Source organism: Ambystoma mexicanum, chromosome 11 (assembly GCF_040938575.1).
Source record: "Ambystoma mexicanum isolate Mex_15411 chromosome 11, UKY_AmexF1_1, whole genome shotgun sequence".
Taxonomy (NCBI): Eukaryota; Metazoa; Chordata; class Amphibia; order Caudata; family Ambystomatidae; genus Ambystoma; species Ambystoma mexicanum.
The window spans coordinates 1019869533-1019897148 of record NC_090934.1 but is presented as its reverse complement, the minus strand read 5'-3'; the positions used below and the strand labels follow the sequence as shown (position 1 = coordinate 1019897148).

The following is a 27616-nucleotide window of genomic DNA, read 5'->3' as shown; positions in this document are numbered from 1 at the left end:
CAACTTGGAGTTCTGTTCACTCTTTCACTCAACACTACTGCTTAGGCACACACTCCAAGTCTGATCCTCAGGTGGGACAAGCAGTGCTAAAACATCTTGTTGCTACTGTTTCTTCACACATCCCACCACCATCTCTGGGTACTGCTTGCTGGTCTATGCACAGCATGTGATTCTAAGCAGATTCACAAGCATCAGAAGACCTGCATTACTTACCGTAATAGCATTTCTGATGATTGTATCTGCTTAGATTCACATGTGCCCACCCTTCCTCCCCTCGTGGAGTAAAAGGAACCTAGACCTCTCACACCTTCTCTCTTCTGTGCTCGCTCATGCTGACTATAAGGCTCCTCGCGACAGAAAAAACACAACCAGAGGGACCTCGACACGTGAGGGATTTTGGGTACACTGCACGTCACATTAGGGGTAGTGTTCCAGTCACGCCCATGTCGATGTCCCCTTAAGATCTTCGAAAGAAAGATGCAATACTCTGCGATTTCCACTAGATGTCGGACTATATGAACAGTGTGAATTTTAGCAGATACAATCATCAGAAATGCTATTACGGTGAGTAATGCATATCATATATTAAACGTGAAATAATACTGGACATTCCAATTGCACTTCTATCGCTCGTCGATATTTGCCTCCCACAATGTTTAACTTCACAATAGCATTTGAACATGAGGTATAAAATCAAATTTTGAAATGCATCAAAATAAAGTTTTTTACTTTACCCAATGACACCCACCATTTATAGAATCAGAAAGCTGTTCTCAAATTCACAGCTTCCCAATATGCTGCAGGGGCTTCCCAGCATGTGTTTAATTTACACTGTTCTTATAATAACTTGGATCTTCAGGTTTTATGTACCGTAAGTAATTCTTTCAGTTCTAAAGTCTACACATTTTCAGTTCCCTCTATCAAATCTAGGCGAGTGTTAATATTATTTTTAATGGATCTAAACACCCCAGTCCTTTATCTTCACAAAGGAATCTACCGGAATAAGGGTGTTGCATTGGATTCACACTTTTCTCTATTTTCTGTGAATAGTATAAATCCTCTAAGCTCCGGGTTCATTCACAAATCTTTTTATGACTACGTCTCCCACCGGCAACAAGTAATCTTCGGTCAGGCTATGGACCTTCATGACTGGTTCTTTGTCTAAAATCTCGACTAGGCTGGTAGAAACATACAGATGCTATTTTAAATGGTTTACTTCTTTTAAGGAACCATATTTGTTTAAGCTGCATTAAATTGCGGTCAATTTTACTTTGCACCCTCAAAAAAAATGCAGTGGATTTTCATAGAAATTAAATTTCCAATTTACACTTAATTACAATGTAAAAACAGTAAATGTTTGTCTTACACTGCGCCAGTGTCCCTTCAAGACTAGGGGATGTTAGTCTTGAATGGACACTTGTGCAGTGGCAGGATTTTTGCTCCCAGGTGACTCTCACTCTCTTGTAGTTACCATAGGCAGGACAATAGGGCAATCTGGATTTATATTTGGGCCAAGTACTTGCATCCAAATGTTGCTTTCTATTTTTGGGAATCGGCAAGGACGCTCTCACTTTATATTTCCTCAGTCAGCAAGGTCTGCATGCTGTTTCGGCCAGCTTGCAATATGGAAATGCGCATCGCCTTTAGAATGGGGACCAGTGGTGGCCGGTGAGTTTGAAAGCTGGTGGGGCGTACATTTCCCAGGAGAAATTTTTGAGCAAGCGCGCACACTGCGTGAGCCCACACCACCCAAGAGGTGTATGGGGGGGTGCTCGCCCTGCAAACGTTTCAGGAAAATGGCCTCCAAAATGTGCAATTTACTGTCCAAAAATCCCACCAAAATATGACAAAAAGCATTATGTTTTACATACTAATGGTGGTACATTATTCTTACGTGTGCAAGTGTGATGGTGTATTTTACAGAAGCTTGTATTGAGAATAGCTGGTACTATGGTGTATGCATAAAGAAATTCATGGGCTACGCTACCTTGGTCCTTCACTAGCTCACCCCCTCACCAGACCACACCATTCTTTACTATCTCACACACACTCACCAGACCACTCCCCTCCTCACTAGTCCACACCCCTCACCAGATTGCATGCCTCATGAGGTAAATCTACTTCACTCACGCTGCCTAGAAAAGTACTTCACTCACTAAATGTACACAACTCATTCTCTATAAATGTACAGCATTAATTCTCACTGTACACATGTTGGGTACTCACTGTACACATGTTGGGTACTCACTGTACACATATAGGGCACTCACTGTAGACATGCAGGGTGCTCACTGTGCACATGTATTTCACCCATACACTCTTTTAGCATTTCACTCATGTTTAAATGCACTTCACTCAATCTATGCGCATGCATCACCCACTCAGCCTGCGAATACACTCAACTGCTCGCTTACTCAATCACTCACTCTATGCAGCATTACAGGTACAATGTATACAAATCATTTTTACTCCCTAAAAACAGGCGAATACTCCCAACATGAAAAATTAGTAGAAATTCTCCTAAGAAAACTAACACCGCATGCGTGCTGTTACCAGTGGCACCGGCCGAGGGGGCCACAGCAACTAGCGCGTGCGTGATTACTGCCCGCTCTGAGCAGGAGCTTTCAGCAATGTGCATACATTAGTAGGTGAAAAGAAGTATGATTTCAAAAAGAAATGTGGTTTAGGGTTCAAATATACTTTCACTTGTTCGAGAAATACTCCTTTTGGGAATGGTAACCACTTTTTTACCTCTTAAAAATGCATTAATTGTTCTCCCACCTCAAAATCTTATATGGGTCCCTGTGCTTTAGGACACCTTCCGAGATTGCTTCTGGCTGCGTGTGGATGCGGCCTAAGCACTGCCCCTAACACCGTGGAGCCCCCATTCTGCAGGTAACATCTTGATTTCCGGCAGCATCTCTCCCCTTCCTCCATCTGGACACAACCTGCTGAGCTATCACCTTAACCCTTTGTAAGCCAGCTTCTAGAGGATTGCTCTGCCCCATGCCGCTGTCCTATTGTAAAGAATTTCTGATGCATGTGCTCCCCACCTACTACAAAATATGTGTGGGTGAGATGTGTAATAAAGGCCTTTAGGTGACTTTTCACATCAGTCTTTCTCTGGTGTAAATCTAGCCGCCAGGTGCCTGTCCTTTCTTCCATCAACACTAAGAGCAGGTCCCAAAGCTGCGAGCTTGTGATCTGGGGGTTAGCTGCCTCGGGTCCTGCACACCAGTTCTGGAGCAAGGGGGGCTAGAGAGGTGATCTGCCACACAGACCATTTTCCACCCAGTAGAGTAGATCCCATTCCTGTAAGAAGACTCTGGGGGGGGTTACGCCTCCCCCCACCAGACCACAGGTCATCTCTCTAGGCCACACCTCCGAACAGCATCCCCCTGCTCACAATCAGCCTCCATGGTTCTTCTGAAGCTCAAGACACACATAGGCGGTTATGAAGAGTTAATTTCCTGCAAAGTCCTGTTACAAAAACTTTAAATGTTACAAATGTCAGCACTTCACTTTAGTTTGAACTCCAGCATGACCTAACAGAGTTTGGGCACAACACTGTCCTGGCATCTATAGTTGCGGGTGCCATTCTCAGCTCTCAGAGGAAGTAGAGATCTGATCTGAATCAGATCTGAAGGGACCCCTTGAGTGGTGCATGACCTTCCCAGCCTTTCCACCATTCCCCTCCTTTCCACCCTTCCCTTCCTTAGCCCAGCAGCCCTATTGGAATAATAAAGGAAGAAAGAGGCCCTCTCCTGGGCGGGAGACGGCCATCTCAGCGGGATAAAAACACCCTACAACAAGCCAGTCCCCCCGAACAAAGGGCGGCTTTTAGGAGCCCTCTGACCACACAGATGGGCATTAATTTACCCAGCAACAGATACCTCCTGTGATGAAACCTGAGTTTGCCACCTTGCAGAAGGCCTAGCACACAAGCCGGCCTTTCAATGGCCTGTAACGGCGGGCGAATGCGCGCGGGACGCAGCATGGCAGGCGCCGCCCCTTAGTGGGGGTTGCCGGGCCAGAGACCCTCCCCCCCCGAGCTACGCCCTCTGGCGGCTCGCGGGGGGGAGGGGTAAACTCACGCTCGCAGGGGGGGGGGGGACGAGGGGGAAGGGGCCGCCCGGAAGTGGCTGAGGTACCCGGGAAGTGATTGGGGGGGGGGAAGACCTTACAAAAGGGCAAGGATCGTAGGCTGCCCCCGCTAAGCACTTTATAGCCCCTCAAGGTGTGGCTCGCTCGGAGCTGGCATTTCTCAAGAGGACACAAAAAGAGCGCGATAAATATTTACACCACCTCTCAAGAATCATTAGCATCAGCCAATCGGCATTAGGAAACGGCGGCATAGTGACGGCGACAGCGTTGCCTAATTTGTGGACATAATACTGGGGCAATGTGGCATTCCTGTGTTTCGTTGCTGCGTGAATTTACATCCACGTTATCTGTGTGTTTGTATTTGTTCATTCCCGTGCGCCCCATACAGTCCAATTAGAGTTGTAGTGCTGCGTCCTTCAAAATGTTCTCTTGTGTATATTCACAGCTTTGTTTTTTTAAGTACACAAACTGTTTTCCGTGCATGTAAATAAACAAGAGCTATTTGAAAAGTGCAACCTGATGGCTTTTTTAACCGTGGCGCAGGGCGTTCCAGACACCTAGTCTGCTACTCCACTCCTCGTACGTGGAGAGCTTCCACTGTGGGCTTAGACGACTTCCTCCCCGTTTCCACCGAAGAGTCAAGACCACAGAGGCAGGACGGAGGGAGAAATCCATGTCCAAAGCCGCCCTTGAATTGAGTTTTTCGGGATTTGGGGGCAAAAACAGCGTGCCAGAAAATTATGTTTTTTGACTTTCATTTTCTCTTTTAAAAGGATTAACATTTGGGGAGGGATACCCAATGCAGTCACTGAGTTTCACACGCGTGCGCTCAGCCACACAGTCAACATGAATGCCATTGGCTGACAAGCATCCAATGGCATTCCACTATTGTTGCTGTGCTGATTGCCAAGGAGGTCCTGACAGGTGCGCTGTTTGCGCATAGAATAATACTGGCGGAGCCACCCTTCTGGCGCCCCGCTAGCATCTACATTGCCAGGGTGTTACGTAGAGTGCATGGAGCTGCGAGCTCCACGCACTCTACAGTGGAAGAATTTGCGTAAAAGGGGACGCGCCCCTCTGCAGCATGCCCAGCCAGCCATGAAACCGGCAGAGAGCCTGGGAGCAGCATATTGTTTTCATTTCATGTTGCGCAGCGCTGCTCAAAAAGAATCCAGATTACGAACTAGAAAACAAAACGTGATTTGAACATCTGTTGCTGCTCAAAAAGAAGGCAGATTACAAACTAGAAAACTTTCTCTGCACACTACGTGCTCCCCCTGGGGATGGGGAGGGCGCCGCCCCCCCCCGCCCTATGTAAGCAGCCGCCACTGATGGGGACCATCCTTTCAACAGCCTCTATAGAATCCGGCCCTTCTGTTGGTATCACTCCAGCCAGCCATCTCCTTTGGTTAATATTAATAATAATCTCCCTATCGGTGGGCAGTGTCCTGCATAATCAAAATCCCTCGTCTGGGGTACTCCCACAATCTTGTGACCTAAGAGGTAGGTGCCATCCACTCCTAGCCTTGCGACTTGGGAGGTGGGGGCTATCCAGTCCAAGTTGTTTGTACAGCAGTTTCATGGTTCCCCATAACTTTTGACATGAATGTGATAATTTAATAAAACAAAAACTGTTAGACTTTGTTTCCATGCAGGAATATTTTACATGAGTCTGGCATATTTATTTTGGGAGTAGTTGATTATTTTATAATTGCTCATAATCTGTATAATTGTAAACCACATGAATTTGACATTTGCAAAATAAATATTTTTTTTTACCTACAAATCACAATTGGTTTCAGGTTCCTAGCATTTTCAACTGTGAAGTTATAGATTTTTAAGCTATTATATCTTTTAGGTTAAATGGTAAACACGTAAGGTTTTGTTCATGTTTACTTGAATGCTTATGATTAAAATACTGTTTCCGGCCACAAGATGTCCTCAGAGTTACAATACAAACAATCTGTTTTATGTGAGGCTTATTAATACATGCTCAAACATATTGTTCACTTGAGAATAACAACGATGATCATTTAACTTATTTAAAAAACATTTTTACTGTGGACAAAACAAAAACTTATGACCTGGAGTCTTATGATACAAATTTATAACTTTGAGAATTCCTGGGGAGGGGATTAAAACTGCTCCAAGCTGAATCCAAGTTTACATATATTCAGAACCATGGAAGAGAGAAATCTGTACCCAGCTTTCAAGATACACAAAATGTGGCTTTTTAAATTGTAATATATTACGGTGAATTAACTCAATGTATCATAATGGTGTTATATGATGATCAAACGATAATTGAATAAATACACAATTTATATTTGTGTCTTTGAAGCATTGGGTAGGATTGGCACTTCACTCATCATGCCAGACCTGTGTGCTTTTCACATTCTTGCTTTTCCTTGGCAATGGCAACATTCAGTCATAATTTATTCAAAGGCCCTTGGAGTGGCTATAGTTCATGGTGTTTTCCCCCACTTGTTAAATTATGTCTTTCGGTTGTGCAGATTATTACCCGCGTCTTGTAGGTGCACCTTTTCGTCATGGTAGCAAGAAAGAGATCCTTTGTAAAGTATAATCTTTTTAGCAACGCCTCTCTTCCTTTAACTTTTCTCAGCACTGTGCCCTCTGCCTCACACTTGCAAGAAGCAGCGCCATTCACAATTGTAACTCCGTTTCTGTTCTGGGAATCCATGTTGGGTTCAATTCATTCTGACAGGTTGCAGCTGCATCTGCCACCGGCTCATTGTGGGCAGTGTGTGCACCATCAACGGCAGATGTGCGATTTTCAAATAATAAAATAACTTAAAATTGTATTTATGTCTTGAATGAGACACCAGATGTTTATTGGTTTCTTTAAACACATCATTCTCGTTATCAATCCCTCTCATTCTATAAGGGGCACGTGGAAACTGTTGACCTTCTGTCCAGAGAAAATAAAGAAAAACTGCTTTTGTCATTTTGTAAAGTGATGGACAAATGCAGGCAAAGTCATTACTCAACAGATTAGCTTGCGTGTCAAACACCCCAAGCAAGATCTTGCTCTTGAGGTTGGCACTCAGCATAGGTGCTCCTCTGTGGCAGTGGCTTTTTCCTTAGCAATGCTCATTTAGTGGTGCTATTGGCTGGTGACTATTCTGTTGTTTTCTCTCTGCTGTGTGTTCTTCTACTCCACTTTTGGCACTTGCCACTGCAGCACCGGTTACAGTCATGTGCCAATGTGTGTTTAAGAATGTGTTGGTAGCCTGGCATGCACTTGCATATTGGTGCACCCCATTCTAGCTTCATACCAGAAGAAAACGGCAAAGTGCCCAGCTAAACAAGGCCAATCATGTTTCTAGTGAGTGCCATTTCCTGCAGATATATATGACAGAAACTGGTTTTGACGTGGGGAGGAAGTCCTAGAAACCTTAATGAAGATACCTTAATGCCCATCGAAACCAGAGAGAGGTCATGATTGCGGCCAAGCTGGCTATAGATAATTGGATAGCCACTATAAAGATGAGTTTTCAGAATCAGTCCATGGATCGATTGAGAGAGGCCACCCTTTTCTGGTGAACAGGGAAATACACTAATGCCTTGCCAAACTCTATTAAGGCTGTGTGACCGAGAAGGCTTAGGCTTAGAGTTTGAGAGTGGTGAAGGGTTCAGTGATACATAGAGCACACTTAATAACACAAGTTAGAATATGTAAAAATATAACTATTTAGGCATTGGCCAACTCTTATCAATTAAAAACCACAGGAATGCAAATCATGAAATATACACTACTAGTATATACAAATTCACTTTGGTGATGCTCTGGCTAGAGAGCACCAACACTTTCCTTTTAGACACAGTTAGATCAATAATGGAACATTGTAGTGGAGCAAAGAAAGTGAAGAAAAGACAAGGTAGATAATAAACTAATTCAGAAGTAATATGTTACAAAAACTTTGTTCAAACACAATATATATCCTTAGTTATAAGACTCTATACTTTAAAAGTCATTCCCTTGCTACAAGAGTTGGGGCCAGGTGCCCTTCAAGTCACAAGTCCCAATAAAACAATTTGTAGGGGGATAGGAGTCTTGAAGGTAGATGGAAAAAGTTTCGGCAAAGTCAACAGGCAGTTCATAAGTTTTCTAGAATTGGAGAACCGTAGAAGTAAAGTTCTTAGGTGGCCCTCTTTCAACCCAACCTCCATGGGGTACTCTCAGGATAGGATCCTTGACCCGAACTCCACTGATCACGTTTAGGCAAGGGAGAGGTAGGGTAAGAACTTTATCCTGTTAAACACTGTGGCAGTATGGTGAGGTTAGGAACAGGTAAGTGAACTCGCCCCAGATTCAGGGACCACTCCTGAGGCTCCTGGAATAACTGGTCCCGTGCTTTTTGTCTTCGTTCCTTTGGAGGATATTTAGGGGGTCACTGGTTCAGAGGTCACTTTCGGTGTCAGGATTTAGGTTCGGCTAGTCTGCGATTCTGCTCTCTGGCGAGATGGTTCCTGGACAATTGGATGACCCTGGCACAATGAAAAATGGACCACATCATTGTCAATGACCTCTCAGGATTCGCAGGACATGATACAAGAAGGAAATCTATGATAGCCACCATGATAAAATGGTATAAATCGAGCCTTGTGACAAAACAAAGGATCTGGTCATGTGAGTCCCATCTGTGTTTGAGAGCTTCAACTGCAGCGGGCGGCCTCTCTTCTTTTCACAGGTCGAGGGTCTGCACAGTCCTAACTCTGAACTCAGGACAAGACTGATGCAGTGAGATAGCCCACAATGACACTTTTCAGCCTAGAGGATGGTTCTGGGCTGCTTTCAAGGGCTGGATCCTCATGCAGTGGTTGACACTGGTTGTTCCCACCAGGCCAGGTGTTAAAGCACTGATTTAGGGCCTTCTGGAGATCCGGAAAGGAGCAGGGCTTTGCTCGGATGGTTCCAGAAGACTATCCTGGATGGCATAGAGGACCACCTCGTCTTCAGGAAGGCACTCAAAACCTGGCTCTTCCCCTCTGCACCCTTGCATACATACTCTGGACCTCTTGCACAACACAACGCCTAACCCCTAACCCCACCTCCAGTCTCCCTCATGGGGAATCAGACACACAGGGGAATTGGGTATGTGGAGCATCTTGCGAGGTCTGGATACATCACCTCACAGGTTTGTCTGTGTAGCTGCCATGAGACTGGCAATAACATGGATAACTAGCTTGATCATCCTTAGGTGATCACATAATATCACCTCCATGCTGGAAGCCAACACAGTAATTACTACTCAAACACAATGAAGGTATCTCGTTGCACCCTATATTTGTGCCTGTAATTGCATGTCATCTGCATTTCTGCCATAGTCAGACTGTCTTGCACACTACGCGCAGCAAAGCCCTCAATTGTAATCAGTGGTTTTTAGGGATTGACAGGCCTCTTACTTAGCCGGCGCCCTTCGCTCGCGCTGCAACCCATAGAATACAGCTGAGTCCCACAAACAAATTTGGTCCAGTTGTCATATAGCTGCCAACATAGCACTTCTCCCCATGCCTTTACGATATGTGCGGCACCACTAAAACATTTGCTTTAGTCTGCGCCTGGCCCTCGCACGTTCCGACCCATAGAATATAGCCGAGTCCCACAAAAAATGTGATCCAGCTGTCGCATAGCCTCTGATGCATCACTCGTGCTTAGGCCTTTGCAACATGCACTGCTGCTTGAAACCTAGCCATTTGCTGCCTATCTCCTATTTGCCAATAATATGCACAGGCATTATACTGCTCCTTCCATTACAGGTCTGCTCAGACTACAGTCTTCTAAAGGGCGTTCATACACCACAGCACTTCTAGGCCATACCAATGGCGGTAAGCGCTATACAAATATCACATCACATATAAAAACACTTGACTATCAAATTAAACCACATTCAATCTGATGGGATAGCTTTGGTTACTATTATAAACTCGCCCTTAGTATTGAAAACTGGGTACTTTCCTTGAACTCTTGGTATGTCCTTTGGTTTCTAGGATAGAGTTTGACTGCTTACGTTTATTCTTAAAGAGTTAGTGTGCCTTATCATTTTATGTATTTGGGGTGGGTGGTATTCAGGATTGGTAAATTCTTTCGATTTAATATGCAGAGTGTTAATGAGGTGCAGCCTGTGAGAATGTAATGCTCTACATGTTGTGCTGCAACCACCGGAAGGGACGCCAAAGGTCCTTTGAAAGTAGTATTCTTTTCCTTTGGGAGTTAACCCCACCCCAATTTTACATTGTTTATCAGATACAAGCCGAGTGCAAACATGCAGCGCTGACCAATTGGCGTCACACATGCCCATCACTAAGTACTAGTTGTGTCAGACTGACTTAAGATTCAGCAGGTCAATACTACAGAACTGAAAAAGTTATGTTCTGTAATAGCCCCACTGTTCTGTCTGAGTAATCCTTTAGTTTTATTATAGAAGGATGTATGGCGGGAATGTAGTTCTTGATTCATGAAACTTTAAAAATGTATTGTGGTCATCGCAGTAGATTGAATTCCATGTGCCTTGCCCTTTGTTAGATTTTGAATGATGCTGTCTGTTAGCAGGCTAAAACTGTTGCATGTACACTAGTTGGTCTTTCACGATTATTGATGGGATGTTCTGGTGAAAGGGGATGATGGATTTTCAAGGTTATATCCTTTGTATTGCAGGGTCTTGTGAGATTCATTATTGATCCTACCCCAAAAAATGTTTTCCTGGTTGACCAATCATTCTGTATGCAAGCTGGCGGGGGTGGGGGAAATCGCCCGGCATGTAACCCGCATTACATTGACTATAAGTATTGTTTTTTTTAGGCCTGAATGGTATGGAATGCTGTATTCCCAAGCTGACAGCAAGAAAAAATCAAACCTGATGATGTCACTCTACAACGTTGGCATAGAACCCCTACCATGGCTGGGGAAAATTTGGCAGTTGGGACCAATTTCAGGTAAAGTGGCGTTGTGTTAAGGACCACTTTTGAGGGGATGGATAGTAGTGTGGAAATTGGGTGTGTTGGATGAAGGTAGGACCAGTGCAAGAATTGGGCAAACTAGGCATGTGGCTAGCAGGGGTACCAAACAGCAGGTTTCTGTTTGTTTCATGACTAAAAAAGAAGTACAACAATCTGAACTGCTTGATGCCCTCCTCAAAACATTGCTCACCATTCTTGGAGTCACTAACTTGGCAGTTGGAGCGAAGGTTATTTCCTACTGCCACCTGTTCTTATGCTGCTCAACACTTGATGTGGCTCAAACATAAAAAATATGGAGACATAGCAGAAAGAAGTCTTGATTAAACAACATGGAAATAAGGAAAACATGCACTGGCCCCAGAATGCTGCACCAGTATCCATTTGCATGGTATTTGCACTGGCCCTGCTCATGCTGTACTGAGTTTTAAGGGACGCGTACAATGGCCCTTTCCATGCACCTATTTGTGAGGCAAACTTGTATTTGTGTTGCCCATGCTGTACCTGTACCACTGTTTTGTGGAAGTGGAAGGGAGGCCAAAATGAGGAAGGCCGTGTGGGAGACCCCAGACAGAGCCACAGTTTTGGATCAGGGAATTAACAAACCCCGGTGAGGTGTGCCTTGTGTATGCGGACTGTGTCCCCCCTCTGGCAATAACAGGCAGGCTACCCAAGAAAGTGAGCACACAAAAGAAGGCACCAACGTCTTTGCAGAAATCAGGAAACACATTTATTACGGACAGGGAAATAGGCTCATTGCCAGCAGAGTAAGTTAGGCACATTAGCATGGATAATTGTCTGCATTGGCCTGCGGCACAAGGAGGGGCCTTGATGAGGGGAATACTGGCTAGGCCCACCCAGAAGGAGAGTGAGGGCCGGTGAGGGCGACAGACGGAGGGTGCGGGGCACAGACCAGGAGAGATAGACAGAGAGGCAGGGGCATAGGAAAGCAGGTTGGGGAGGAAAGGGCACAGGGGAATGGAAATGGAGTATGCCAGATTGGGAGAGGTGTACCTGCTTGGGTCTCTGTAGCTCCCCTGCCCCCACCCATGCGTTCAGCACTGCAGCCAAGAAAAAGAGAGCCAGTCCTGGTTCTCTGTCCACTTATAAGGCTGTTGCTCCGCCCCTGCAGAGCCTGCAAAAGGAGGAAGGGGGTGAGGATTATGATAGGGTGTGGGATGACATATGTAGGCACAGCCCCCCCCCCACACTTTCTCAGGAGTAAAAATATTTCGCAAGGGAAAGGGTGGAGATTCACAGGGGTTTTGGGGGTAGGTTGACACATGTAGGCACAGGCCCCCTTCCTCCACAGCTGTCCCAGGAAGGGGGTGAAGGACCGAGGAGGAAGGGGCAGGGTCATAACAGGTGGGAAAACATCAAGGGACAACAGCAAATGAAGGAGATGGAAGGGCTCCCCTCACCCACCTCTGTGGTGACCACATCTGTTCTCATGAGTTTCAGGAGGGAGGGCGGGAATCAAAGGGTGCAGCATGCCCCCCTGATGGCACAGCTGTCCAAGTGACAGAAAGGGGAAGAGGAGGTCACAGGATGGGGGCAGCTGGGTACTGTAAGGAACTCATGGTGGCCACCAAAAAGACGGACACAAGTGAATATGCTTCATGGGTGTTTATTTTAATAGTGTGCACGTTGGAAAAATGTCTAGCTAACCTAAATCTAAGATGGGAGAAAGCTTCGGCCATCAAATGAAAAATAAGGCAGTCCTTGTGGAGTCTGGTCAAAATAAAAGGGCCTATACTACAAAACCTATTGCCAGTCCTTACAACTAATCTAGAAAGAATGTGGGATAAGAGATACAATAAAGAAAAGAAGTGTTCACAAATGATAGGATGTGCTAGCCAGGGGTCTCCCATCCCCACGTTTTGAGCACAGGATAAGGTGGCACTTCTGAGCACAACAAACACTCGAGCTTTCCCTAGCACAAGTTGACAGTTCTGCTTTCAAGCTATCAGGCTCTTCCGATGGTTGAGTCTCTTGGCACAAAAGTCTCTTTCCTTCGAGGACCTGATGTATTGCACAAACTTAAAGTTCCTTTCAAACCCCTCTTCCTGGCGCAGACCTCTCTCGATTTTCCATCTACCTCAGTCAGGTTCACTATGGCTATTGCTTTACTCGTTTTCTCCTTTTGTACCCTCCAGTCTTTTAGGTGATGACCTTTCACCCACGGATCCCCCTCGGCCGGGCTCAGACCCCTTCTTGACTGTTCGCCTCCCTCTGTCATGTTCACTGCAGCGTTTCGCAACAACACTTGTTCCTGTTGTATTCACAGGTTTTGATGTCCTTTTAAACGACACTCAGTGGATACTTCTTAGCCTCCCTCAGTTGGGTTCACTACGGCCGATCACACAGAGTTCCTTCTCCCTTCTCTCTACTTTGCTGGTCAAAGACTTTCGACCGTACCGAGGATTTTACAACACCCCTCTATGACCACTTTGACCCCTTTGGTTAAAGCCCTCCTAAGGTCTTCTGGTATCTGTAGTTCCAAAAGTGTGGGATTCACCAGAGTGTCTCGAGTGAGCATCCGCGTGGTGCTGGGCCCCTCTTGTAGCTGGTTTTCCCTTAACGTTAAATGTTCTTTGAACTTCCCTTCTTTAGCCACTTTGTAACTTTCATTCAACACAGTTGGTTTTCTTATCTGCTCTCCCCTCAACTCACCGACTGTGATGAACTGCTTGGCTTCTTTGGCATCCGGAATCAAGGACGGTACCACGGTAGTAGGCGTCTCTCTCTGTCCTGCTTATCTACGTAGGCAGGCTCCGTGTAGCGCTGACATCTGCCACTATACACGTTAGCTATTGACCGCGATCTTCCAGTTCTTTGCAGGGGGGTTTTGCTGGTCTGGATTGGAAAGGGCAAGGTCGCTCCTCTCCTTGTCGCCGTTTCGATGCTCGCCGCCCTTCTCCTCCTCTTGAATTGCCGTGCTGGATTAGCTGTTTCGTTGTGCGGTCTACCTCCCTTGTACTGTGCTCTCGTGCTCCACCTTTTGCTCCACCTTTTATCCCTGTGGGGAAGGGAAAGGGCCGTCAGGTATGTGTAGTTCTGGTCAATTGCCTGACTTTGCCTGACCCTTGTATTGGGACATGTTAGGTAAACGGCTCCGGTGTTGGTCTGTTGTCTTTCGTAGTGTGTGAAAGAGTTTGTGTCGGAAAAGGGGGGGGGGCAGTGTTTCTGAACATCCTACATGGTAGGATGGGAAAAGGTGTTGAAAGAAGGGGGGTACCGCGTCTCAACCATCGGTCTCCCACTCCCCGAGGACTCCCCATCCAGGTGATCCTCCCTCACGGGTCCACCCCCAGGAACTGGATCCAATAGCGATGGCCGTGTCCTGGCCACCTGGATCCCCGGGGACTAGCTAGGGAGACACAGCACACATGCAGGGACTGGGGAGGACTTCAGAGGGGAAGAGTTTTTCAGGAAGAGGTGATTCACTGGCTGTAAAACTGGCAGCCGTTAGCTGTGCAGGGGTGGGAACAAGATAGGAGATGAAAAGTGCAGTGGGGGGAAATGAAAAATCATGCAATAAATTAAAATGCACCAAGTGATATGCCATACATTAAAATACATTGAGTAACGTAACATATCAGAAACGGCATAGGCATCCACCTACAGAGACTGCTATTTCCACCGTTTGTTGGACATCTGCACTGGCCCTATCCATTCTATACCTGTACCTATCTGTGAGGGAAGCTTGCATTGACCATGCCCAATTCTGAACTTTTTTGTTAGAAAAGTTAATTTGACCATGCCTCCTGTGAGTCAAGCTTGCTCTCGCCCTGTCTCTGCTGTACATGTAGATGTTTTTTTGGGGTGACCCTGCACATGCGAGTGAGTAACATGTCTACTGTACCTGCACTGGGCTTTCCTGTGTTGCACCCGTACTTGTTCTATTTGTGAGGGAAACCTATGCTGGTTTGTCCATGCAGATTTATGAGGAAAACCTGTATGTTTTTTTTAGTTGGGGCTATTAGATGGCAGAGCAACCGATAAGCCAAAACTATTGCATTAGAGTACAGATGGGGATAAATGGCATGTGAGGAGGGACATGCAGCATGTAGGTGTTGTTTGGTTATTTGCCCACCCGTTGGCCCTGGCCATGCTAATCCATACAGCCATTCCCACTCAGTTACTGCCCCTCCCCTCCCCAAAACACCTCCTCATTTGAACTCTTTGAGCTTGTTTTATTCAAACCTTACCATCAAACTTTTTTGTTTGTTGATTACATCTTTTTATTAAAGGAATGCACAAAACACAAAACAGAGCAATAAAACAACAGAGAAAATACAGGTGACATCATCTTCGGCATAAATTGAGATCCTAGTGCTGAGAGAAAGAAAACGAATGCAAAACCCATAACCAAACATAAAATAGAAAAATCAAATGGTGAAATGATATGTTCATAGGTTCATACATTTTGCAAGGCAGATCACAAGGTCGGCTGAAGTGCCATTCAGGCAACTAGCGGAATAACATGTACTGTACATGAAAATGAAAAGAAAAGAAATCAACATCTGATCTTCCCAAGGAGTCGACCCATCTAGATAGTAGCTTCCCCATGAAGATATGAGGTTCTGTTAGTACAGTTTCAAAGGGTGGTTATTGAATAAGACGACTAACCGTGGAGCAGGGTGCCTGCTCGCATTAGGGCTTTTGTCGGGGACCAGCATGTCATACGATAACTAATAAAGCCTAAAGTATTGAGTCAATCAATTCCCAAAATGTCTCTGCCTGTGACACGATAGCCATCCGTTTTTAGCAGGCACGTTCAGCAGTACACGCTTTGACCAACAGGGGCAGCCACATCTTGTTGGACAGGGGGGGTTTACACTCTTCCAGTCTAGGAGAATGGCTTTTCTTGCTGTAAAGAGCATTATATGGAAGAGTTTAAGAGTTTCCGGGTCAAGGTCTCCTCATGCCATTCATCTACATCCGCACCAAGCATCATCAATGAAGGGGAAGGGGTAAATGTAATGCCTTAAAAATATGCCCATTTGCGAGAGACCATAGACCAAAATGATTTGATTCTAAGACGAGACGAAAAAACATGACCAATAGTGCCCAACCTCCAACATTGTCGCCAGCAATCAGCCGTATGGGTCCACCCCATACCATAGAGTTTTGATGGGGTAAAATATTCCCTCTGGATTATTTTAAATTGCATTTCCCTTTTGTGCAGGTTGAGGAAGCATGCTTAATGTTAGCAAAATATTCATAAATGTCACCTGTGTCTATTGGGATATCCAGGTCTTCCACCCACATGGCCGCCAGGGTTGTGTTACATTGAAGATTGCTAGGGATGCAGTGGGCGTAAAATATCCTGACCTGCGGGAAGTCAGTCAGGTTGTTGAGGAATTCAGTTTTGCATTCAGATTGCTGTGCGGCGTGAGGTAGCAGTGGTGAGTGACCCAATGATGGCTTGAATTGTGCTGTATTGGAGCCATTCGCAGACGGCTAATCCCAACCGCTTCTCGGTGGTAAAAAATGGGACGAGTCTAGTAAGTCTTGAACCTGGACGGCCTGTCATTTTCTGCGCTGGCACGGGTGAACGAGAGTGTGTGCACCATAGTGTAGGAGGGCTCTGAGAGAAATCCATGTGGGGGTCACGTGAACCTTTGTTCCTGTAAGGGTTTGCATCCTATGCCACTAGGCTATGGTAGACGTAAGATTTGGTGGGACATAAGGGTTCTTGGGAGCTTGCGCAGCGGAGTGGCAAGGGCCTCTTGTGGGTACCGTGGGAGAAGTAACTGTAGTTTCATATTGCACCAAACAGTTATATCATTGGTCTGGAGCTAGCGTTTGGCCCCACAGACCTGCGTCATGAGATAATACATTTTCCACGAGGGGAGGGCGAGAACTACGTCCCCTTTGGAAGCCTGTAGGATTTGTTTGTTCAGTTGCGCCTTTTTCGAGTGCCAGATGAATTTAGCAATAAGTCTGACGGCGGCGTTGGCATCATAGAGACCAAATATATCAATTTAGGGAGCACGTTAATTTTAAATGCGTTAATCCTACCTGCAAGCGAGAGGGGTATTGTGTTCTATTTCCCCAGATACCTTTTGATCTCGTCAAGTATAGGGCCGTAGTTTATCTACATTAACTTCATCATGTCAGGGGCTATGGAAACACCCAACTATTTTATAGAATGGCATTGCAGCTGGAAGTGAGCAACTCCACCCGGATCCCAGGTCATAGCTAACTGTAAGGGGAGAACTTCGGATTTGTCCCAATTTATGCTATATCCCGCTATGGGACTGTATTGCTGCAGGATTTCACATATGCAAGGCAGAGGGCATGAACAGTGACCAATAAAGAGCAGAATGTCGTCGGCGTAAAGCGATATTCTGTGTTCCTCCATCCTCTTGGTGATGCCGGACAATTGAGTGTCTAGTCGTAACTTTACTGCTAAAGGCTCGATAGCTAGGGCATACAAGAGGGGCGACAAAGGGCACCCCTGCCTCGTGCCGGTAAAGAGAGGAAATGGTGCAGAAGTGAGACTGTTGTACAGCAAGTGGACCAGTTGAAGAAATTCCCTTCTCAGGCTGAATTTTCAAAGAACTGTGTACATGTGGTCCCATCGGACCTTATCAAAGGCTTTCTCAGTATCTAATGATAGGACCACATCCCCGCGGTCCGACGGCCCCTCCTGGAGATGTGAAAAGCATCTCACATTGTCAGTCGAGTGCCTGTGCAGTATAAAGCCAGTCTGATCTTTATGGACGAGCTTAAGTAAAAGTTTCTAAACCACACGCTAGGCATTTTGCCAGGATCTTCGTGTCCGAATTATTTATAGAGATTGGGCTATATGAGCTACACAAGTCAGGGTTGTGTCCTTTTTTATGAAAAACAACTATATTTGCTGACGCCGTCAACATAGATTGCAGTAGATGTTACCGTTCCAGCGCTTCGTGAAAACACCTGTCCTAATCTGGGGACCGTGATGTTGAGCATTCATTTGTAAACATCTATCGGGAAGCCATCCCGGCTGGCCGCCTTACCCAAAGAGAAACCTGTAATAGCACACCCGATTTTTTTTCGTCGGTCATTGGGGCATTAAGAGATGTTAGATTGGCCACCAACGCGACTCGAAGATGGAACAGTTGCAAAAGGTTGTGAACCTGTGTAATGTCACTGATTGGCGGGCCACGTATAACTTGTGATAATATTATTCACTGTATCAGTTAGTAATAGCTTGATTGCCTTCAAGAAGATTCCCTCGAGCATTGTGTATCGAAACCACTGGATTCCTGTTAGCTTTATGCTTGCGTTGCTCCCCCAGTAGATCTGTGGTCAGCTCTGCCACCCTTTCCGCACAGGTGTTCTCCTGTACACCCATTTTGAGATGGATGGACCTCTAATATGGGCTTTATATGCGTCCCAGCAGTGAATGGAATTCTAGCCTTCCTGTATATTAGACGGCCAAAAGCTATGTGTCCTGCATCAGACCTTCAATTATATCAGTGCGTTGCAGTGCCATAAGATCCAGCCACCATGGGGCGATTGTGGCTGCACAGTCCGAAGCGTTATCTGCAGGAGGACTGGAGCATAGTCAGATAGCGTAATGGGCAAAATTACACATTTTTTGACGGCGTGGATCATATTCGCACGGAGCAGCTAGTAATCCAGACGAGAATAACTCTGTGGTGGTTGGAGTAAAATGTAAAGTCCTGTTTAGTTGCATGTAAATGCCTCCACACATCAAGTAGCCTAAGGATTTGCATCAAGGAGGTGAGGGTGGCGTTTTTCCTAGGCGACGTGCCACTAAGTGAGGACAGATGCATTGTATCTATCCATTGCAGGGAATAGAGCAACATTTAGGCCCCCCCCTACCAATGGGAGGTGTTCTTTGTATGTCACCAGCGTGTGTGGGAAAAAAAACCTGGGAAGTCGTATGTGGGGCCATATATATTCACTAGGGTGATGCCTTGGTTATAGAGCAGCCTATGTAAGAGGGCATAGTGACCTTCCTTGTCTAGTTTTGGTATCAAGAACTTTCATCAGGATCTGTTTATTCACTAAAATGGAGACTCCTCGCTTTCCTCAGAATGGCTCATGGACCGCAATGCCCACGCAGCCCCTGCAGAATTTACCAAATTCAGGTGTGCGTCCTGGAGAAAGATGACATCTCCTTGTAAGTCTCATGTAGTTGAGTAGTCTACAGCATTTTGTGGGGTGATCCAGGCCCTGGATGTTAAATGTCAAGCATGTTAAGGAGGCCATAAGGGTGCAGACAATGGGCAGAGCACCATGATCTCGAGTGGCATAAACAAGAGAAAAAGATATGCAGTGTAGGGTAAAGCAAGTAGTATATGGACGTGTGCAGAAAGCAAAAAAGAATCAGTTCCTCCAGATGCAAGAAAAACAAAATATATAATCATAAACCTAGGAGTCACGGTACTTGACTCCAATACAACAAGATAGGAACCAATGTGTTGGGTGTGTCGGGGGGGGGGGGGGGTGAAAAAGCCCCCCGAAACCGTCGGGCATTATGAAACATAGATCTAGCCAGTAGATAGTATGGCATGATGGAGAATGTATTAAGCAAATGTGTACATCAATATTCATCTCCATAATGGGGGGCTAAATGGCCACAGGTGACGAGCCCCGTCCGGATGTAAATCGAAATCCCCAGCAACAACAGGAAAGTTAGCATCATGCCCACGAAGTGGGCGCAGCGGCAAGGCTGAGAAGGATATACAACAGGGCCGGTGTCACGCCACCCGTCGTATGACTCACAGGGCTGGTGATGCCCGAGGGCAGTGTTGGGAGGCTGGGGGTGTCCCACAACCGATGACAACTGCTGTTCAAGCCGATGGGGCACCTCCACATTCCAACAATCAAGACTGCAGTGACTCCCCATGGTAAACTGCGACATTGCAATACAGATCGGTTCGGGTCTAGAGATGTTTATTGTGTTTGCGTCTGAACCCTTTGGGGCGCCTACTCACATTTTACCATCCTTGGCGAGAGGTTGAGTCCGATCTTGCTTTGGCACACCCTTGGGAGCCAGTCAGAATATCGGGCTCATCTGGCTTATGGTCGGTGTCCACCAGGTTTTCAGTTTTCAAAAACCTTCAGTCCTCTCGTGGGTTATCGAAAGTGTGGCACTGTAGAGAAGATGGCTGGAAAACTGATGTAGTGCCTCTGATCTGTGTTTTTTAATGCTGCAAAAAGAGGATTAAAACCCCTTCTCTGTGTTGAGATTTCACTGGAGAAATCATTAAAGAGGCGGGTGGTGGAGCCCTCTATTTGAAAAGCACTGGTCTCTCGGAACGCTTTCAGGGTCGCCACTTTGTGTTGAAAATTAAGTAGGCGCAGCATGATCACTCTCAGCCGCTCCCTATGTTGGGCTTTGCGATCGGGCTCTATGTGCTCTTTCTGTAGTTCAGGTCATCGAGTCTGCCAGATGAAGCTTATCTCTGAATAGGTCATAAAAAAATCCTTCCATATCAGTGCCATCTGCCCATTCTGGTATGCTCACTAGGCGAATATTATTCCGTGGAGAGCGATTCTCTTGGTCCTCGACCTTAGCGCCCAGCCTTTGCAATTCTCTGATAAGGGCGTTCACATCCGTTGACATAGTATCTTGATTGTCTTCTAGCTCACTTGTACGTCTCTCATTGTCAGTGGTGTGCTCTGACTGTGCATGTAAGCGAGTATTAATGTCTTTGAGCTCCTTGACGATGTCTTGCACAGTCCCCCGAGTATGTTGATTCATCGTTTTCATTTCAGTTAATATCTGCTGAAGCTGCGTCAAGATATCTATTTTTGCAGTGTGGCGTGTTGATTTCCACGCATTGCGAGAGCCAAGCATAATGCCCACAGAATCCTTAGAGGTTCACTCAGCGTCTACCAAAAGCATATCCCTCATGCACTAGAATTGTATCTTCAATGGTGTGCACAGACAAGACAGACAAAAACCTGAGTGCAGAGTCTCCGCCGGGTAGATCTTGGGGCTAGGCCGGGGCCCAGTCTGATGGAGCAGTGTGGGCGCGGCTTCATAGCAGATCCAGATCCCAGGTGTCTGGGGAAGTGAGGCAGCTAGGAGGCGAGTGTGGCGTTAGAGGTGTGCTCTTAGGTGTGGGCTCTCTGCAGAGGGTCAGAGCAGTTATTAATATGTTAGCGGCGAAGGCACCTTCATTCAAAGCCAAGGCTGCTCAGATCTGGACTCTGGGTGTGCGCCGTTAACTAGGGCCCGGCCCGACAGCTGCCGGTCCTCTGCCGCTCCACGGAATGCCTTCCCAGTTCGGGGCCCTTTCTGACCCTCTACTTGCTGAAAAGTAGGAAAACGAAAGACGACATTGCTCATCAGGACGAGAGCCATGTTAGCCTGTGGCCATCATTCCCTCCCTTACCATCAAACTTTATACTTGAAGTGCCTTCCGGTGTTTGTTAAAAGCAGTCTTCTCAAGTTAATGACTTCATTGGAGTTGTAAACACATTACCGGTGTAATAAAAATGTCTTACCCAGGTCTGGCTTCAGCCACTTGATTTATAAGCACTCTGCATGCCCTTCATTGAAGTCCTGTTAATAACAAGCATTGACCAAGGCAACAGTTGTTGCTTGTGCATTTGCCAAGCACTGCTATTAGATGCCCAGGTACTTGCACCATTTTGCAGTTGCGACAATAAATGACCAGTTAATACCACTACGTCATTGCCTGGCAAGTGCCTTTCCCATGCCTGTACTTTAAATTTGCAGTGCTACTACCTATGTTGTGGACTCTTATGGGTGCCTTTAAGGAAAGCTGGCAATGCTCCTACCCATGCTCTATCAGTTGGGTTTGGTAATAGCTTACAGTTCTGCTTTCCACAAAGTACCTGTCCAGTTTGTTATAGGCGATTTAATTGCAGCTTCCTGTGCTGAACCTGCTTTTTGTTGGGGTCTCTTGCGCTGATGCTACTCATGTAGGACTTTTTCTGTATGTCAGGGAAGTTTGAACTTCTGCTGTATCTGCTGTTTACTACAAGTGATGTGACAAATCTATTACTCTGTTTATGTGCTTACTGGCCATACCAGTTCAGCTGCCCCATTTTGAATCCACCTACCAGCTTCATTGTTTTCTCAGTCTATAGGCATAACTACTAGAATTGTTAAATTGTGTAAACACCAATGGCCATTGGGTTCAGCGCAATCAACCATTAATTTAATTATTGCTATATAGGATTCAGCCCTAACAGCTTTACTATGCTCTAGCATACTGATGTCATTACTAAACAATACATAACTTGAGCTTGCGCATTATTGCCTGATAATTTCATTCCCTTACCCTTTATCAGGTCACACTAACCCTTCTATCTCACGTCACAGCCGCACCTAACCATGTTAGTTTGGTTAACCTTCATCATGTTCCCTTTTTGCCTTATCCCGTATTATACTCCCTGCTCGGTCAGCCACTATAATGTACACAATAATGGCTCAGGCCTTACCAAACTAGCCTGCTTAAGGCACCATCCTAGCCCTTGCCCTACGCCTTTCCTGCCCTTCACAGCACCTTTCCCACCAACCACCAATGACCGCATAATCACTAAACCTAAACCTAAAGCTAACACACAGACCGCTATTCATGGCGCCTCCGCCACACAACCCCCAAAGTTCACATGGAACCATAGTAACCCTGAAAATAAGCAGTCGACACCTGTCCTAGGTAAAGTTAGACAGTCTCGCCTAAGAGCACGTACCCAGCATCAGGCCAACTATCACACTCCCCACATCACCCCATTATCTGACTCGCACATCAAATCATCTTCAAGGGTTCACCAGATCTCAGTCAAAACCAACCCCAAACCAAGCACTAACGCTAGAGAAGTGACCACTAAAACAGAAGAAAACCCTACACCCCCTACAACCTTCAATGTGCCCTCATAAACGCCCGTTCCCTAGGAGTCCATGCCATCGAAATACATGACCTCATCATAGAAGCTCAACTTGACATTCTAATTGTCACTGAATCCTGGCTTCACCAAGCTTCCGGCCCTCTCCTCACCATAGCCATCCCGCCAGACTACACTATCCTCAGAACGGATAGGACACACTCACATGGAGGCGGCGTGGCAATCATTGCAAGGACCATACTCCAACTAAGATCATGCCAAATTGAAAATCTACTGGGTTACGAATTACTGCTAGCTAAAATCCCCATAAACGGAAAAATAACCATCAACCTACTAGCCATCTACAAAGACCCTAACTCTAACAACGAGCCAGAGATTGAAATCCCACTACTATTAGCTCCTTATATCGAACCCAGCACCAAATGCATCCTCCTGGGAGATCTGAATTTAGGATTCAACGATAGCCATGGCCATAAAGCGGAAGCATTACACTCCTCTTTGAAGGACATGAGCTTTACTCAGCTAGTGAACTCCCCCACCCATATCAAAGGACAAACTCTTGATTGGGTCCTCTCGCTCAACATGAATATCTCTATTGATTCCATAACCCCACTTGATTGGCCAGACCATCATAGCATCATGTTCACCATTAATACCTTTGAACCCCCTGCATTCACCCCTAAAATCTCCAATTCCTACGAAACCAAAAACTTTCGCAAACTCACACCAGAAAATCTAGAACCTCTGCTCTCCAAGGCGTTAAACTCACTGTCGATAAATGATGACAGTCCTAATACACTAGCAGATGTATACCACAAGTGTCTCACGGCCACCAATAATGCAGTAGCCCCACTCACCAAAAAAACTAAACGCTCAGAAAAACGATTGTGATTCTGGTTCAATGAGGAACTTGTCGCACTCGGGAGAACCAAACGTGCCTATGAACACAGGAAACATCCCTCAACAGAAACCGAAATAGCGTACCAGGAAGCAAATAGAACGTACAAAAAAGCCATCATTTCCCACATAGCCAATGCCTTTAATGCCCGGATCAGCAACGCTGCATCTAAAGAACTTTTTGCAATCCTAAAAAAATTGGAATTGGAAAATCCAACACCTTCCACCAACTGCACCAACGACAGCAAAGAGTGGTGTAACACCATCCAAGATGCTCTTGCTTCCAAGATCAACCTCCTACAAAATAAAATCCTAGCTAAAAAACAACTTCTAGATGACAAACATGCCACGAATAATCACCTACCCACCCTCAATGAAAAGATCAAACCTACCTTCCAGTTTACCCCAGTCTCACAAGAAATAGTGTTCAATACTATTTCTAAGCTTAAAGCCTCCAATTGTAAGGGAGACTACGTCCCTGTTAAAGTTGTGAAATCCTGCGCACATACACTGACACCCATCATAACTAAATTCATAAAAACTTGGTGCCAGCTAGTATTAAGGAAGCTTGGGTTACCCCGTTGCTAAAATAAAAAACAACCTTGACCCCTCTGCGCCCACTAATTACAAGCCTATAACCAATGTCCCTTTCGTATTGAAAATCCTGGACAAAATAGCGTACAAACAAGTCCAAGCACGCCTGGAACAAAATCAACTCCTTGGCACCAGACGATCTGGCTTCCGCCCCAACCACAGCACAGAAACAGCGCTCCTGGATCTCAAAATCCAAATGGACACTATTAGAGACCTAGGAAAACTCTGCATCCTACTCTTATTAGACCTTGCGGCAGCGTTCGATTTGGTGGACCAGAACAATCTCTGTGCAACCCTAGCCAAAGATTTCAATTTCTCCATGAATGCCACCACACCACTGGCTGAACGCACTTCCAGAGTGTCCATAGGCAAAGAAGCTGCTGACCCCATACCAGTCCCTATAGGCGTCCTGCCAGGATCCTGCCTATCACCCACACTCTATAACGCTTACACTAAGCTTCTCTTCTCAGCATTGGATGACATGGGTGTCATCTACACCAACTTTGCAGATGACGCCCAGATCCTCATCCCCCTATCAGGGAACTACATCCAAGACACACTGACCATAAACAAAATCTATTCCATAATCCAAAACTGGATGGCTTTAAACAGTCTCTGCCTTAATGATGACAAGACATATAGTCTCATTGTGGGCTCCCAACCCAAAATAAATGCTCTTCGTTCCGACTTCTCTGCCATCAACATAGACGGCACCATCATCCCAGTACTCAAACATGTTAAAACACTAGGAGTCTATCTGGATTCTAACCTCTCCCTAACTAAACATATCAGCACACTCTCATCCTCCACGTCCTACACCTCAAAACTCATCTCCCTCAGTCGCCAAATTTTGACACCCACCAACTGCATCACGCTGGCCAGGGCCTTGGTCCTAGCAAGACTTGATTATTGTAACGTATTACTCCTAGGTTCATAGACATAATTTCGAATACAAAATATTCGAAAGTCAAAAAGTCGAAAACAAAATGTCGAAAAAAAAAGTCGAATTTTTTTTTAATGACGTTTTTTTTCTCCAAATGGGGGGGTTCCCCCCAACCCCTCTTTTTTTTATTTTTACCCATTTTTTTCACAGAAACTAGAGCCAAAAAAAAATATCGAAAAAAAAAACAATTCGACATTTTTTTTTTCGACATTTTTGATTCGACTTTTTTTACTTTCGAAATTATGTTTTCGAAATTATGACTGGACACCTTACTCCTAGGCACCGCCACCACCAACCTCAACAAATTGCAGCTGTTACAAAATAAAGCCTTGAGGACTGCCCTCGGAATAAGAAAATATGATCATATATCCAAAGCAAGAAGAGAGCACCACTGGTTACCTATCAAAGCCAGAGTCATTTTTAAAACCTTATGCATTACCTTCAAATGCCTCCATGAAAATGCTCCCATCTACCTAAATCAGGTAATCGCCAGAAAAACGAATACCAGACCCTTAAGATCTAACAACCAGTCACTACTTGTCTTACCGCGATTCATGAATACTAGAGCAGGGGGCACTAGCTTCCAACACCTAGCACCAAAACACTGGAATTCACTTCCACTCACCATTAAAAATCAGGAAACACTTACAGGCCTTAAAAAGATGTAGAAAACTTGGCTATTTAACCAATACCAATACAATTAAGCCAGCTCAACACCCTGTAAATGTGTTTTTGCCTTCTACTATGTCCCCAAAGGGAGAGACACTTTCCACGAGAGGTGAGGCCACTACCAGATAGTCCCCCTAGCGGCGGTACTCAGCAGGTGTATCTCATGGAGAGGGATTCCCCCCTGGGCATACCAATTGGACATCATGGGTTAAGGCAGTATAATGCACACTCACCACCTTTCTTCCCTCACCTTCTATTCTTTCCTCTGGTCACACAAGTTACCCAGTATTTTTGCCATGGAAATGGTACCACTAGTACTGGGACGAGGAAGATCAGGACTAATTCCACTGAACTATTCCCTCAATATACTGAGAGTAGGAAGATGCTCAGCACTAGAAAGAACTCACAAGATCATTGCATTGAGCAGACTAGCTTTTCTGTTCCTTGGAACTTGAACAGATAAGAGGGACTAACCACATTGTCCGTCCCTCCCCGGAGGCACCGCCAGCAAGGCGAGGACCACGCAGACGGAAGAGCTGAGACTGCAGCTATTGATCGGGATGTGGCGAAAGGCGAGACGGCATCCCTGCCTGCTTGGAAGAGAGCCGAGGACCTAAGGCCGGAAAAGGCGGAGGCTCCTGACGCAGAAGTGCCCTGAGGAAGACGGTACAGCAGGTATGCACAGCTGGGCTGCCAGGAAGTGCTGGGGAGCCGCGTATAGCAACGTTCGAACAGGAAACGGCACAGAAGAACCATCAGAAGTTGCGAGGAAGCCCGACACTGAGGCGACCGACTGGGAGCCTATAGAGAAGGTACAGGGGCAGCCCGGGGACCTCAAGGGAACTACATAAGCTAATGTAAAGGGGTCTGGGACCAGAGAGAGAAAATACAGAAACAGGGATCTGGGATCTGAGAAGCCAATACAAAGGGGTATGGGACCAGAGAGAGAGAAACACAGAAACAGGTCTAAGGAACTCATGGTGGCAAGAGTAAAGATAGACACAAGTTATCACAGTTCAAGTGTGTTTATTAAACTGCATAAATGGGGGAGAAAAACGCCTAATCTAAACCTAAATCTAAGATGGGGAGCAAGCTACGACCATGAATTAATAATAAGGCAGTCCTAGTGGCGTCTTGTCAAATAAAAGGGCCTACACTAAAAAAAAACCTATTACCAATCCTTACCGCTAAGTTTACAAAGATACTGTGAGATGTTCACAAGAAAAGAAAGAAGTGTTCACAAAATAATAAGTCGGGATGTTTAAAGCCGGGGTCTCCCCCCAGCCTCCTTTTCTAGCATGGGACAAGGCGGGACTCTTGAGCACAGCACAGTCCTGAGTTTCTTCAGCACAAGTTTACAGTTCCTTTCCACAATATCAGGGCCTTCTGGACCCAAGTCTCTTTCAGGCAAAGTCTCTTGCTTCAAAGGGCCTTATAGTTAAACACAAAACAGATGCCTACGGACTAACAGGGGAGACACCTTCAGTTTTCTCATATACCCTTCCCCTGAAGCACTGGCCTTCCACTCCAGGAACCTTAGCTGGATTATAAGGCTCTCAAGATTTTATTCAAAATGCAAAACTT

General features: G+C 45.7%; 1 protein-coding gene across 2 annotated transcripts in view; it reads left to right on the top strand.

Moving 5' to 3' along the window:
• INTS14 (integrator complex subunit 14) overlaps positions 1 to 27616 on the top strand; it is a 385834-nt gene that overhangs the window by 254933 nt on the left and 103285 nt on the right. For both annotated transcript variants that reach the window (XM_069624242.1, XM_069624243.1), the window contains exon 9: positions 10928 to 11061. In XM_069624242.1, coding sequence (XP_069480343.1) covers positions 10928 to 11061 — 134 coding nt within the window. The remainder of the gene's footprint in view (positions 1 to 10927; positions 11062 to 27616) is intronic.